Source organism: Chiloscyllium plagiosum, unplaced genomic scaffold, assembly GCF_037043375.1.
Source record: "Chiloscyllium plagiosum isolate Xiang-an unplaced genomic scaffold, Cpla_swu_hap1 HiC_scaffold_5, whole genome shotgun sequence".
Classification (NCBI taxonomy): Eukaryota; Metazoa; Chordata; class Chondrichthyes; order Orectolobiformes; family Hemiscylliidae; genus Chiloscyllium; species Chiloscyllium plagiosum.
Window position 1 is genome coordinate 72,246,156 of NW_028270143.1, and position 13,772 is coordinate 72,259,927.

The 13,772-nt window shown below is 39.1% G+C and overlaps 1 protein-coding gene across 3 annotated transcripts in view; it reads right to left on the bottom strand.

Annotated features, from left to right (window-relative positions):
- LOC122549946 (zona pellucida-binding protein 1-like) overlaps nt 1-13,709 on the bottom strand; it is a 74,615-nt gene extending 60,906 nt beyond the window's left edge. For 2 of the 3 annotated variants that reach the window (XM_043690226.2, XM_043690225.2), the window contains exon 1: nt 11,741-13,709. In XM_043690226.2, coding sequence (XP_043546161.2) covers nt 11,741-11,915 — 175 coding nt within the window. In that variant the 5' untranslated portion in view covers nt 11,916-13,709. The other variant, XM_087987308.1, reaches the window with a different exon arrangement.
- Nucleotides 13,710-13,772: the final 63 nt, after the last annotated feature.

Sequence of the window (13,772 nt, forward strand, 5' to 3'; positions counted from 1 at the left end):
AGGGGCATGGACAGGATAATTAGACAAAGTCTTTTCCCTGTGGTCGGGGAGTCCAGAGCTAGAGGGCATAGGTTTAGGGTGAAAGGAGAAAGATATAAAGATATAAGGGGCAACTTTTTCATGCAGAGGGTGGTACGTGTATGGAATGAGCTGCCAAAGGAAGTAATGGAAGCTGGTACAATTGCAACATTTAAGAGGCATTTGGATGGGTATATGAATAGGAAGGGTTTGGAGGGATATGGGCCGTGTGCTGGCAGGTGGGACTAGATTGGGTTTGGATATCTGATCGGCATGGACAGGTTGGTCCAAAAGGTCTGTTTCTATGACTCTATGACTCTATAAGTCAACACACCTATTCCAGCTAGTTGTCTAGTAAACCTGTGTTGAACTGCCTCCAAAGCATTCATATCTTTCATTGACGAGGGAGACCGATACTGTACACAGTACTTTTGATACGGTTGCACTCATGCACTATGATATTGAAGCATAACCTCACAACTTCAGTTTTCAATTCTCCCTCACAATAAATGCCAACATTTAAATGCTAATAACCTTCCTAATTATTTGCTGTACTCAAATACTAATCTTTTGCCATTCATGTACAGGGATTCCCAGATCTTTCTATATCCCAGAGCTTTGCAGTTTATATAACATGCTACTTTTCTTTTTTATTTTCTGTCAAAATGGGTAATTTCACATTTTCCAACTTCTACTCTACTTTCTATGTCTTTTTTCCACTCACAGTAGAAGACACTAAGCTGAGGAAAGGAAATAAGTACAATTACTATCATTAGAGAAAAAGTGCTAGGAAAACTAATCTCTAGACTTGATGGAATTAAAACAAAAATTACAGAGATAGTGGATGCACTGTTAGCAGTCTTTCATGAATCTTTGGTTCTGGAAAAGGCCCCCAGAATTGTAAAACTGCCAATGTTGCACCTTTATTTGAAAAGGGAAGGAGTCAAAATCAGTTAGCTTGATGTCTGTTATTGGGAAAATGTTAGAGTCTATTATAACGAATGTAATAACAGAGCATTTAGAAATGCATAATATCATTAACAAGCAACATCATGGTACCAAGAAAAGCAGATCATCCTGATTACAAATTTAGAACTGTCGATCAGGCTCCCTCTGTGGAACACATGCATGTGTTGAAAACTTAATACACAGGATCCTGTTCTTGGCAGACAGAACACTACACCTATTTCAATGTAATAAAATAAATGGCAGCCACTCACTGGTTAATTTCTCAGTGTAATGCTTTGGTCAATCCAAACCACCTTGACAGATTTAGAACTTAAACAAAATTTGGCAGTTAACTATCAGTCATCATCTAATTGATGCAGAATTCATGTCAGTGCTTAAGTAATTAGAGCTCACTAACCAACCAATCAACACTTTCATCTCATACATGTCTTATTTTCCCTTTACATTGATTTTTCTTGCATATTATCCTCATGAGTACAAGATGAGAACAATATGTTTTCTTTCGGCAATACTCAGAGTTGGTGAGCAACAGATTAAAGTCACCATGGTACCATTCTCTCATAGAGAGAGACAACTGGTCAGTGGGTTACCTGAGGCATACCATGCCTCCCCTCAGGTGAGGGGAGATGTCAAGAAGTTGGGATCTTTATGGTAACCTCAGCCAGTGTAGGATTTCAACCCAAGCTGTTGGCATCACTCAGCATCAAAAACCAGCTGCTCAGCCAACTGAGCTAACTAACACCCCAACAATTCCCAAATGAATATCAGTACATACTAACATGTATTTATATGGGACTTAGTCTTAGAATAACAACTCATAACTGGTTAGCTCTTCCCAGGAACAATCTTCTTCCTACATCCTTAAGGCTGGAATTTACCTTTTTAGGTATTAATTATCTTATACAACATCTCTGGTTTATGAACAGCCCATTTCCCTCCAGATATCCAACTTTATAAATGGTTGCATTGGAAATGCGCAGCTTGAGGTTGAAATATTCAGGTTCACTACACCGCCATACTAGAACCTTGGTGGATCCTCAATCTCCCAAATGCTCTTTGCAAAGAACATTGTTTGACATCAATGTTGCTGCTGAATGTTTTTCTCTCTGTCAGATTTTAGGCTTCCTCAAATCATAACAGAGGAGATAGCCATTTTCTGAAAGAAAGAATCTTGTCCCTTTGACCTAATAAGTTGGACTCAGATATGATCCTTGTCAAGCTGTCTGTGCTGCTTTGGTACTGCTCCATCTAAAGAGCTGAATTGTCTGCATCAAGTGTCTACTCCAAACTCTTGGTGGAGTGGGGTCACAGATGTTCAATGCTTAGATTTCAAGGGTATGTTTCTGGTTAGAATATAATTGAATAATTCCTTCAAGCCAGCGAAGTCAGTAATAAAAACAGAATGTACTGGAGAAACTCAGCTGGTGTGGTAGCATCTGTGCAGAGAGAAACAGAGTTAATGTTTTGAGTCGGTTGACTTCTCCCAGACTCTTTCCACAGATGCTGCCAGACCTACTCTAGTAGCTTCTGTTTTGATTTCAGGTTTCCAGTGCTGCAATATCTTGTTTTAATTTCTATGAAATTAGGAATATCTTATGATCTCTTCATTGATAAAATTGGCATTTATTAATGTAATTAATTTCAAGTGATGCATGTCTCCTCTTTGTTTAAATGAACATTGTACTGAGAAGTCTTTCAACTGATGAATAAAATTTCACTGATCTCTCACATTTAGCTACTGAACTGGCTGGGGTTCTTCAAGATTCTGTAGAACTTTAAGTTTAAAGTATCATTTCTGCTCAGAAGTTGAAAACTGTTGGAGGATTGCTTTTCAGACTCTGACCTGTAGTGTGCCACAAGGTTTAGTGCTGGGTCCACTGCTTTTCGTCATTTATATAAATGATTTGGATGTGAACGTAGGAGGTATAGTTAGTAATTTTGCGGATGACACCAAAATTGGAGGTATAGTGGACAGTGAAGAAGGTTACTTCAGAGTACAACAGAATCTTGATCTGGGGGCGGGGCAATGGGCCAAGGAATGGCAGGTGGAGCTTAATTTAGATAAATGTGAGGTGCTGCATTTTGGGAAAGCAAATCAGAGCAGGACCTATACACTTAATAGTAAGGTCCTGCGGAGAGTTGATGAACAAAGAGACCTTGGAATGCAGGTTTATAGCTCCTTGAAAGTGATGCCACAGGTAGATAGGATAGTAAAGAAGGTGTTTGGTATGTTTTCCCTTATTGGTCAGAGCATTGAATATAGGAGTTGGGAGGTCATGTGGTGGCTGTACTGGAATTTGGTTAGGCCATTTTGGAATATTGTCTCCCTCCTTTCGGAAGGATGTTGTGAAACTTGAAAGAGTTCGGAAAAGATTTACAAGGATGTTGCCAAGGTTGGAGGGTTTGAGTTATAGGGAGAGGCTGAATAGGCTTGGGCTATTTTTCCTGGTGTGTCAGAGGCTGAAGAGTGACCTTATAGAGGTTTATAAAATTATGAGGGGCATGGATAGGGTAAATAGACAAGGTCTTTTCCCTGGGGTGGGGGAGTCCAGAACTAGAGGGCATAGGTTAAATGTGAGAGGGGAAAGATTTAAAAGGGACCTAAGGAACAACCTTTTCACATGGAAGGTGGGGCATGTATGGAATGAGCTGCCAGATGAAGTGATGGAGTCTGGTACAATTGCAACATTTAAAAGGCATCTGGATGGGTATATGAATAGGAAGGGTTTGGAGGGATGTGAACTAAGTGCTGGCAAGTGGGCCTAGATTAATTTAGGATATCTGGTCAGCATGGATGAATTGGACCAATGGATCTGTTTCCATGCTGTACATTACTATGACTCTATGTTGGTTTCCATTGACTTATTTCTGTTTGCAACATATTGGTCTGTGTATTTTAAGAATACTCTCAACACTTTTTGATTTTGTATAGTGTTGTCCTGTCATCATGCAGTTCTTTGTCACAAAGTTGTTGAAAGTTCGTTCTCTTCAACTAAGGAATGATTTTAGATATTACAGTAACACCTGACCCAGAGTCAAAATTGATTTGAGCTGGATGACCTTCAAGCTGTGTGATATTTGTTGTCTGTGGTTCAACTGAGACCTATGATCCCTACATATGATTGAGTTTCATCTTCTAAAATGGTGGTATATCATCATATGGGTTCTATTGAAGCTACATTTTGGTGGTCTGGATTTTTTACAAAGACGTTTGCTATAAAGTTTTAAGCTGTTTGTACAACTGAGCATTATTAGCCTGTAGTTCAAAGCTTGTTGTTTACATTTACATATTGTTTGGAAATGTCCCTTTTTCTTACAAAATGCTGCTTGGTCTAATAAAGCTGGCTATCATTTCTGTTTGTATGACTCTTTAAATCCACATCTGAAACAGTAATTTCTGGATCTGAAGACTTACTGTGTTGGTCTGTCATTTGATGCTTCACTAATTTTGTCCCTTAGAAAGTTGGCAAAGTCAAGTGATTCTTGAGCTGGCAAAGTTTAGTGAATCTTGAGCTAGGTTGACTCTTTGTCCCCATCATTATGTTCTGTTACTGTGCTGATTCAGATTTCAGCTTCTCCCACTACATTGATATTCCTCTTTTGATTGTGACATCTCTGAAAGAAATATGTCAGCAGTTCTGACAGCAATTCTATTCTGACAGAATTAGTTCTGGTTGTATATCACCATATTCACAAAATTCTGACAAAGTATAAAGATCATCAATAATATTATCAGTTGATTTTTTTTTGGAAGATGTAATCTCCTATAAAATCTTGTTCTCCCATAATGCAGTTGGCTTGATGTAAAATAATTGTCAAATATTCTTAGAATATCTTTGGAGGGTCATTTAGTTCAGTTGGATTAACAACTGGCTTGCAATGCAGAGTAATGACAATAACATGAAGTTTACCATGAATGACTGTCCTTCTCAACCTCTCACCCTACCTCAGGTGTGGTGACCCTCATGTTAAACCATCATGTCATCTCTCTCTACTGAACTAGCAGCCCTAAGGTCTGGTAAGAGTCTGGCAACTTTACCTTTACAATGTTATCAACGGTCTCTTGTAACTTGTTGTGTGAAAACATGATCTACTACGTGACCAACAGATTTAAAAAAGGTGAACATCTTTTCTTTTCTCTCTGGGCTTCTTATTGAAGGAAGTCTGTATCTCATAAATTGCTTCTTCCATACAGTTTAGTGTAAGCACTTATCTGAAGTAGCTATGATTTTAAATCTAGTTTTAAGTATATCTTTCTCCATTGTCACTGCATTTAACTGCTGTTACTTCTCGTAATTAAATGATGTACTTGAAAGCAGTTTCGAGATTTTAAACTTTTTTTATATCTAGTTAGTTTTTCTGTACAGTATTTTAAACTGCATACATTATTGCAGTTCTCAACATTAAGTGTCCTTCAGTAACTTTTTCATAATATTGTATTATTTTAAAATTCTGGATATTGAACATAAATTGCACATAAAGATTTGTCATTTAGAAGCTTTAATGTTTCAATGAAGAATTTTAAAATTCTACCTAACTTTTCAGAAATTTCCTTTAATACTTTTAATTGTTGAAAAAATTCTGAATGTTTCAATATTATCCTCCTATTTTTCTGTAAAAAAGAAAATATTTACAAATGTTTTCAAGATGGTTGAAATGCTTTAAAATGAAGAAATTCTGTATTTTTTAAGATGGAGAAAAGGCTGTTAATTTGCACAATTTTCCCTTTAAAATAGCATGTTCCATGCCCTTTTTAGTAAAGTGTAGATGATTTATACCCATTCTCTTCCTCCTGTGTGAGATTTATAGAGTCATAGAGATGTACAGCATGGAAACAGACCCTTCGGTCCAACCCGTCCATGCCGACCAGATATCCCAACCCAATCTAGTCCCACCTGCCAGCACCCGGCCCATATCCCTCCAAACCCTTCCTATTCATATACCCATCCAAATGCCTCCTAAATGTTGCAATTGTACCAGCCTCCACCACTTCCTCTGGGAGCTCATTCCATACACATACGACTTTCTTTGTGAAAAAGTTGCCCCGTAGGTCTCTTTTATATCTTTCCCCTCTCACCCTAAACCTATGCCTTCTAGTTCTGGACTCCCCGATCCCAGGGAAAAGATTTTGTCTATTTACCCTGTCCATACCCCTCATAATTTTGTAAATCTCTATAAGGTCACCTCTCAGCCTTTTTAAACTGAATAAAGTCATGTATTGTTTTCAGGCCCTTAAAACTATTTTGGTTGCACAACCAGAGTTTGTTTCTACTCAGAATGGTGATTTTAAATAAATTCTTCTGCCTTTGACTTTTTTCATCTAAGTAGCTAAATTATACTGTGAATTTAATGACTTTTTTTTGTAAATATATTCTTTGCTATTTTGTTTTTGCTATTTTTGCTGGCAATTTTAAATGAGTATAGCTTACTTGCTAAACATTACAATTTAAATCTTCTTTTAGCTTCTCAGTCTAGAAATTTCCCTTTACTGTAATAAGTTTTACTCTTCCTCTAAAGGACTTAACTTTCTTTGGGTGTCAGGTCAATTGGTTTATTCCAAGTTTATGAATTATTTTATCTTTGATGAAAGTCTTCCTAATCTGCATAAGCTTTTTCACTATCTACTGTTTTGAGCTTCTTCAGGCAGGCTTGCTATTGCTTCTGCAGCCTTTTTAACTACTGGCTACTGCTTTCATAGAAACTAGCTGGCTCTGTGAGAATATTTCTGAAATAACTCCACAGAGGCTGGTATCCTGTCAACAAGCCATTCTTTATTTACACGTGGTGAGTCCTTGACACTGATCCAGCTTCCTCAGAGCCAGATCTTAGTGAACAGACCCTTTGACACTCCTGTTTATATCTGTCAGCCAGGGCTCCTTGATTGAATCAGATTAATGGCTCTAATCAGGGATCTCATTCTATGACGTCCACATAGCAGACCTTGTTATAATTACTACATCCCCCTGCCACCCTGAGTTTGAGGACATAGACTGTTTTTTTTATAGCTCCTCCTGGGGCATTTTAGCATGGGGTCAATTTCTTCCAACTCTGCCGTGGATATGGGTGGCATGTAATGCAATAGTTCGCCTTTTGCATCCAGAACATCTCTGAAAAAATTCATTCTCCTCTTGAGGCAGCAAAGGCATTGAGGCAGTGACATCTGCCTTGTCCATCTCAGGTTTTTCAATGCTTGATGGAGACGAAGAACCCTGGGTTCCAGAACAGTTGGAAAAATAGTCAAGGAGCCGGAAATGTTTTGCTCCCACATCGTTTGCGCATTTGCAGCTTTCATATGGTCCACGTGCTTATTCAGGTCCATTGTACTTTACACATACAGGATCTGACCTCTTGTTGACGATGCCTCATTTTAAGGCAGTTTCTTCCCATTAGCAACTCTGCTGGAGCTGTCCCTGTAGTTGCGTAAGAGGTGGTCCTATAAACAATTAGAAACTGGGACAATTTTGTATGTAGTGAAGCTACAGACATTTTCTTTAATCATGCCTTCAAAGGTGAACAGCTCTTTCTGACCATTGGATGACAGATGGTATGTAGCTCTCCTTATATGTCAAAAACTATTTAACTTTAGGAAATACAGAGGAACCTCGATTATCCAAACACCTTGGGCGGGGAGTATATTGTTCGGATAATCGAATGCCAGATAACACAGTTTAGCCAAGCACCTAGACTTACGATATTGTCTGGATAATCCGAAATTCAGATAACCAAATGCCGGATAATTGAGGTTCCTCTGTACTCAAATTCCCTACTGGTAAACAATGGCCCTTTTAAATCTTTCCCTCCTCAACCTATGCCATCCAGTTTTGGACTTCCCTAACTTGGGAAAAAGACCGTGGCTATTTATAAAGTCATGAGGGGCATGGATAGGGTGACTAGCCAAGGCCTTTTTCCTAAGGTAAGGGAGTCCAAAACTAGAGGGCATAGGTTTAGGGTGAGAGGGGAAAGATTTAAAAGGGACCTAAGGGGCAACCTTGTCACACAGAGGGTGGTGTGTGTATGGAATAAGCTGCCAGAGGAAATGGTGGAGGCTGGTACATCATTTAAAAAGCATCCAGGTGGTTACATGAATAGGAAGTGATTAGAGGGATATAGACCAATGCAGGCAAATGGGACTAGTTTAGATTGGATATCTGGTGGCACGGTTAAGTTGGATCGAAGAGTCTGTTTCCATGTTGTACAACCCTGTGACTCTATGATACTCAAGAAGCTTGACATCATTCAGGACAAAACAGTCCATTTGCTTGACACCACCAACCTCAAGCATCCATTCCCTCCACCAACAATGCTCTGCTTACAAGATGCACTGCAGAAATTCATCAAGTTTGCTGAGACAGCACCTTCAAATACACAACCACTTATATCTAGAAGGACGAGGGCAGCAGATAGCTGGGAACATCACCACATGCAAGTTCTCATTCAGACCACTCACTATCCTGACTTGGAACAATGTTAATGTTTCCGCAGTGTCACCAGGTCAACATGGAAATCCCTCCTCAACAGCATTATGGGGTTACCCAAACCAAATGGATGGCAGCAGTTCAATGGGCAGCTCACCACCTTCTTCTGAAGCACAAGTAAGGGCAGGCAATAAATGCTGACCCAGTCAGCAATATTCACAACCCATAACCAAATATAAAGATGCACACGGGATAAATAAATGACATAACAGGTTCTTATCCATACATTACTAAAAAGCAAAATACTAGGCTCCATTGTTACTCTTACCAACTGGGGCAGAGAGTCAGTCATCTTGCATCTAAGCTCAGTTTTATAACTACATAGCAGTACAGTGCTTGTAAATAGTCTCATTGGAATCAGATACACTCCATGACACTTATCACAGAGAATTAGTGACAATTTAGTTTGATTCACATTCAAAAAGTTCAAAGATTTATTTTTGTTATGCTATTGCAAAGTAAATTAAAAGCCATCCAGGCAACTTGAGCTTGTACATATGTAGTCTGCAACATGCTTGGTACTATGTTTGCAGAGAATGAAATTACTTGACACCCCATTCTCATAATATTGAAATTCAGAGCTGATTTTACACTTTTGGTGAGCAGCAGCACATACCAGATATTCAGGTGCTGGCTGCTAAATGAGGTCCTAAATTTCTGATATAAACTTCATTACATGTCTTCTTAAGCAATGAGACTGACCGCCTATGGCCAAAAGAAGAAGCATGAACTGAAATTGAGGTTAATGACCGGAAGCAATTTCCCATTAGTTTTTTCGTGAAAAGAAAATTATTTGGAAGCCAAATACAAGTAAATTTTCAACTTTTACTGCAAAGTGTTTTCAGGTAAGATTTTAAGAAAACTGAGATTGCTGAAATGTGACTTACATGTCAATAAATTCACTATTAAAGTTCTTTGAAAGGCTGAAAACAATATGTAATGTGTATCCTGTCTCAGTAAATGCATATACATATCACACAAACTGAGCTGGATTTCAACTTATTGACCCACTGACAATGGGGTAACCGACAGTGTGTGAGAGAGCCAAGTGTTTCACCAAAGCTGTTTAACACAGCAACTCTTTTTGCTTCTGTCTTCCAAGTTTGCCCAAAAAATAAAGCATAAGCAAGAGGAATGACAACAGGCACCACTCTATTTTAGTTCAGCTCATTAGAAGGGACAGAACTCAAAGGTATATATTTGTGTTTATCATTAACCTGCAGCCACAGACTCACACGATTGCAAGGCTGCACTGTTGGCTCTCCAAAGATGTTGTTACAACCTGTAAGGGAGATGCTGCCACATGGAGATGCTGTTCACCTGCCAATGGGTAAAGGATTTTGCAGGAAATAAGATTGGAAATCACTAAAGAGATTAGCAGCAGGAAGTATAATGCCATGGTTCTGGATACAGTACAATAAGTTTAATCATTTAATCAGGAAAGACATGAGTAGTGTGACACTTTCACTTCTCCACCACCCAGAAAACACTCATACGGCCAATTGACCATTAACAAGCAAAACCTGTTAAGGGCAATGCTGTCATTAAAATATGAAGTTGGGGTGGGCGATGGTGAGGGTGGGAGGCTGGTTAGGGAGGGAAGGAGCGGACTGAATCAAAATGGAGTTGGAGGGTGAAATAAAGCACTCCATCCCTGCAGCACCCACCTCTTCCTAAAGGTGTCAAGAACATTGGTAGACACTGCCTGCCCCCTCTCCCATGACTTCCGGGCTCAAACGTAATCACGAGAGGGGCAGGCAGTTGACAGAGATGACCTCCTCCATGGCCCGCAACCTGGACCTGTTTATAGCCAGCCTGGTCAGACCCAGGAGCAGACCCACGAGGAGCTCTTCCAATCTACCCACACCCCTCTGCCCATAAATCAGGAGCTGAAGTGCAACCAAAAACAGAACAGCAGGTTTTTCAAATAGATATCAAGGGAGTGCAAATGCCCATAACCGATTTATACCTGGTCTCCATAGTGCCAAAAAACAAAGAGTTAGGCTGAGAGGCTGTGAACTGCCACAATCTGCGGTTATAAGGGACTGCTGCATACAACACCTTCCATCATCAGCATGCAAACTGTAAATATCTAGACTGAAGAGGAGTCAGATGTAAAGTTACAGAAAGAGTTACAGATTGCATGCCAACATCCAGGTCACTGATGATTAAAAATGAACCAAAACATAAATACTCTGGGTAGAAGAGCAGGTATACTATAAGTAATACACCTACTAACATCCCAAAACTGGCTCAACATTTACAAAGCCTTAGTAAGAAGTTTGAATGAATACTTGCCATTTGCCTCAGGGGATGCAGCTCCAACATTTAAAAGCTCAGCACTATCCAGTACAAAACAGTCTGCTTGATTGACACCCCATCGAGGATCTTAAACATTCACTCCTTGCACTATGGTATACAGCAGCTGCAGTGGACAGCATCTACAAAATGCACAGCAGCAACTTGCCAAGACTCTTTCAATATCATTTCCCATACGTGCAAATTCTACCAACTAGATGAACAAGGCAAAAAAAAAACATGGGAACACCACCCCCTCAAAGTTCCCCTCTAAGCCACCCACCATGACTTGGAACTATCAACATTCCTTCATTATTATAATACTGGAAAACTCCCCCAGTAATAACAGGAATGATTAAAAACTTTCACATTGGCTTCTCTGCAAAACATTTTAAATGTACTCCCTCCTACAAAAATCCAAGTTGTTGACGAGATTGGGACCTTCAGGTATAATTTTTTCCAAATTCTACTTTCAGAAAGCTAATCATTAAAATGTAATTCCGATGATGGTTTTTGCAACAAGCGTTGATGGCCAATAATGCTATCAACTTTGGTGATGGAACAGTAATGATCATACACATCAATTTATTTAACTTTCATATAATTTTCACAGAATTACAGAAAACAGCATACCACACAGGACCCATCAGCTTCTGGATATCTTCCTCATCGATCTGTTTAGAGATGTCAAAATACACCTCTGGAAGTAGGTGGGACTTGAACCCAACCTCCTGGCTCAGAGGTAGGGTCACCAACAAGGTACCACAGGAGTCCCAGCTTCTGGACTACCCAAAGGCTAGTTACTGCAAATACTGGCCATCTGACCCCAAACAACTGGAAAACACGAAAAGTTTCATGTCGCTGTTTACGCTCTCAGCAGGCGTCCAGCCTCCCATACTCAGCTGTTCGGTTCTCCAATCTGCGAGGGGTGTGTCCAGTCAGGGTGGGACGCGAAAATCCTGACAACTCTAAGTACATACCTGACACTCGGGACGAAAGGAGGGACACACAGGAGAAAGCCGCGACAATGATCACAACCATCATGATATATTTGAAAACTTTTTGACTGGTTATGTTGTGTGGCATTGAAAAGTTAAGGCTAGTCATGAATTTGTGCGGTTCCCACATTTCTTCCGGGTGGACCCGTCGTTTCATTGCGCCTGGCCGTGCCCTCACACAATTTTCAGCAGCAGCTAGAGCTGGTCTTGAAAAATAACATTCCTTCCACTCCCACCTGTCAGAACGCTGGGTGTGTCGGTGTCCTAGCAACAGCTTCTGAGAATTCGAATCGTATTATTATCCCTGTCAGACACACTGTTCTCTGCTGAGGCTGACAAAGAAGCATTGACAGGAGCAGAACAGCAAATCATGGAAGTTCTCATTTTGTTTTGTGACTAGCATCTCTTGCGGATTTGCTATGCTCTGCAAATTCATTCTTGTTCCAGCATTAATAAATTATGTGGCCATGCCTTATACTAAAATATAAACCTAAAATTAACGTGAGCCAGTTGGTTTGCAAATGTTTTGCTCCAAATAGTTTTTTTTAAACAAAACGCTAGTGGGATTCGTGATTTTCTGGAAGGAAGAACAGAGTGAATGCTACTTATTTTGTGGACAATCGGGTGCAGAAGTGAAATATAACAGTATGATTTATATTATTTCACCCTCATTACATTCAGAAACGTCATTGTTATTGAAATAGATACTACTGTACTTCCAAAAGCAGAAGATAGTGAATTGCTGGTTGATAAAATTAAAATATCTTTATATGCTTATATAAATGATATATACTCTTTATGAACTATAACAAGCAGCAAATACATTAAATATAAATTGCATTAATTCCTGTTAAAATGCATTCGGACCTGTAATCCCATCATGACTAATACTTTATTAAATTCAAAAATCACACACCAGGTTATAGTCCAACAGGTTTAATTGGAAGCACACTAGCCTGGAACGACGCTCCTTCATCAGGTGATTTTCGGAGCATCGCTCCGAAAGCTGGTGTGCTTCCAATTAAACCTGTTGGACTATAACCTGGTGTTGTGTGATTTTTAACTTTGTACACCCCAGTCCAACACCGGCATCTCCGAATCATTTATTAAATTCAGCTGTCTACATATTGTATTTTTACAATTTATGCAGTCCACTTACCTAAAGGTTTTTAAATTTTGTACTATTGAGTTACATGCGTTCTGTGAGCAATATTGATCAAGTAAAAATAATTTTTCAAATCGGGTCAGATTTTTGATTTACATAATTTGCATTTTTAAATATCAGTTTTCATTTTAAAACAAACGTTATAACCTTATATTCAATTTAATACTGCTACTTCATAATTCAAAACTACTTTGTAAGGAAATATGTTTATACAAACTAGATAGGATATAGTTCTCATATCAATTTGTGGGCTAAGAGTCAGTATGGGCAATTACAATATGCATCAGTACTTACATCAGCAAAACAATACTAATGTAGCAAGTGGCACTTGCTACTTACCACTGATGTGTGAAACAATGCAAACTGTTGAACCCAATGTAAAGCAGCCTTTACAACATTGCGTAGAAAGGTCATCATTCTTATACAGCAGGAAAATGCACTTCGCCTGCACTGGACAAAGTCTCCGAATCTGAGATTCTGAACACAAGAATTAGGAGAAGACAATATGCTCTCTAGCAGTGATGAATCATAAAATGCAATTCCACATATGGCAGAGATACAAGACATGCAGGCAAGCATGTGAGGGATATCCAGAAGAAAAGGCATTACTTACAAAGAGTGGACAAGTAAAATTAGGCTGACAGCTTGCAAGAGATGTAAAAAAATGAGTGGAAGATGTATTTAGATAGCTATTTGAATAACTGCATGATGCTCGAAGGCAATTAGCAAATACAATAAACAAGCTTATACATATAGACAATTATGCAACTGAAGAAATACTGGTCTCCACAAGCGAAGCAAACATTAATATGATGTTAATTTTTAAGCATAAATTTATATGATATTAAT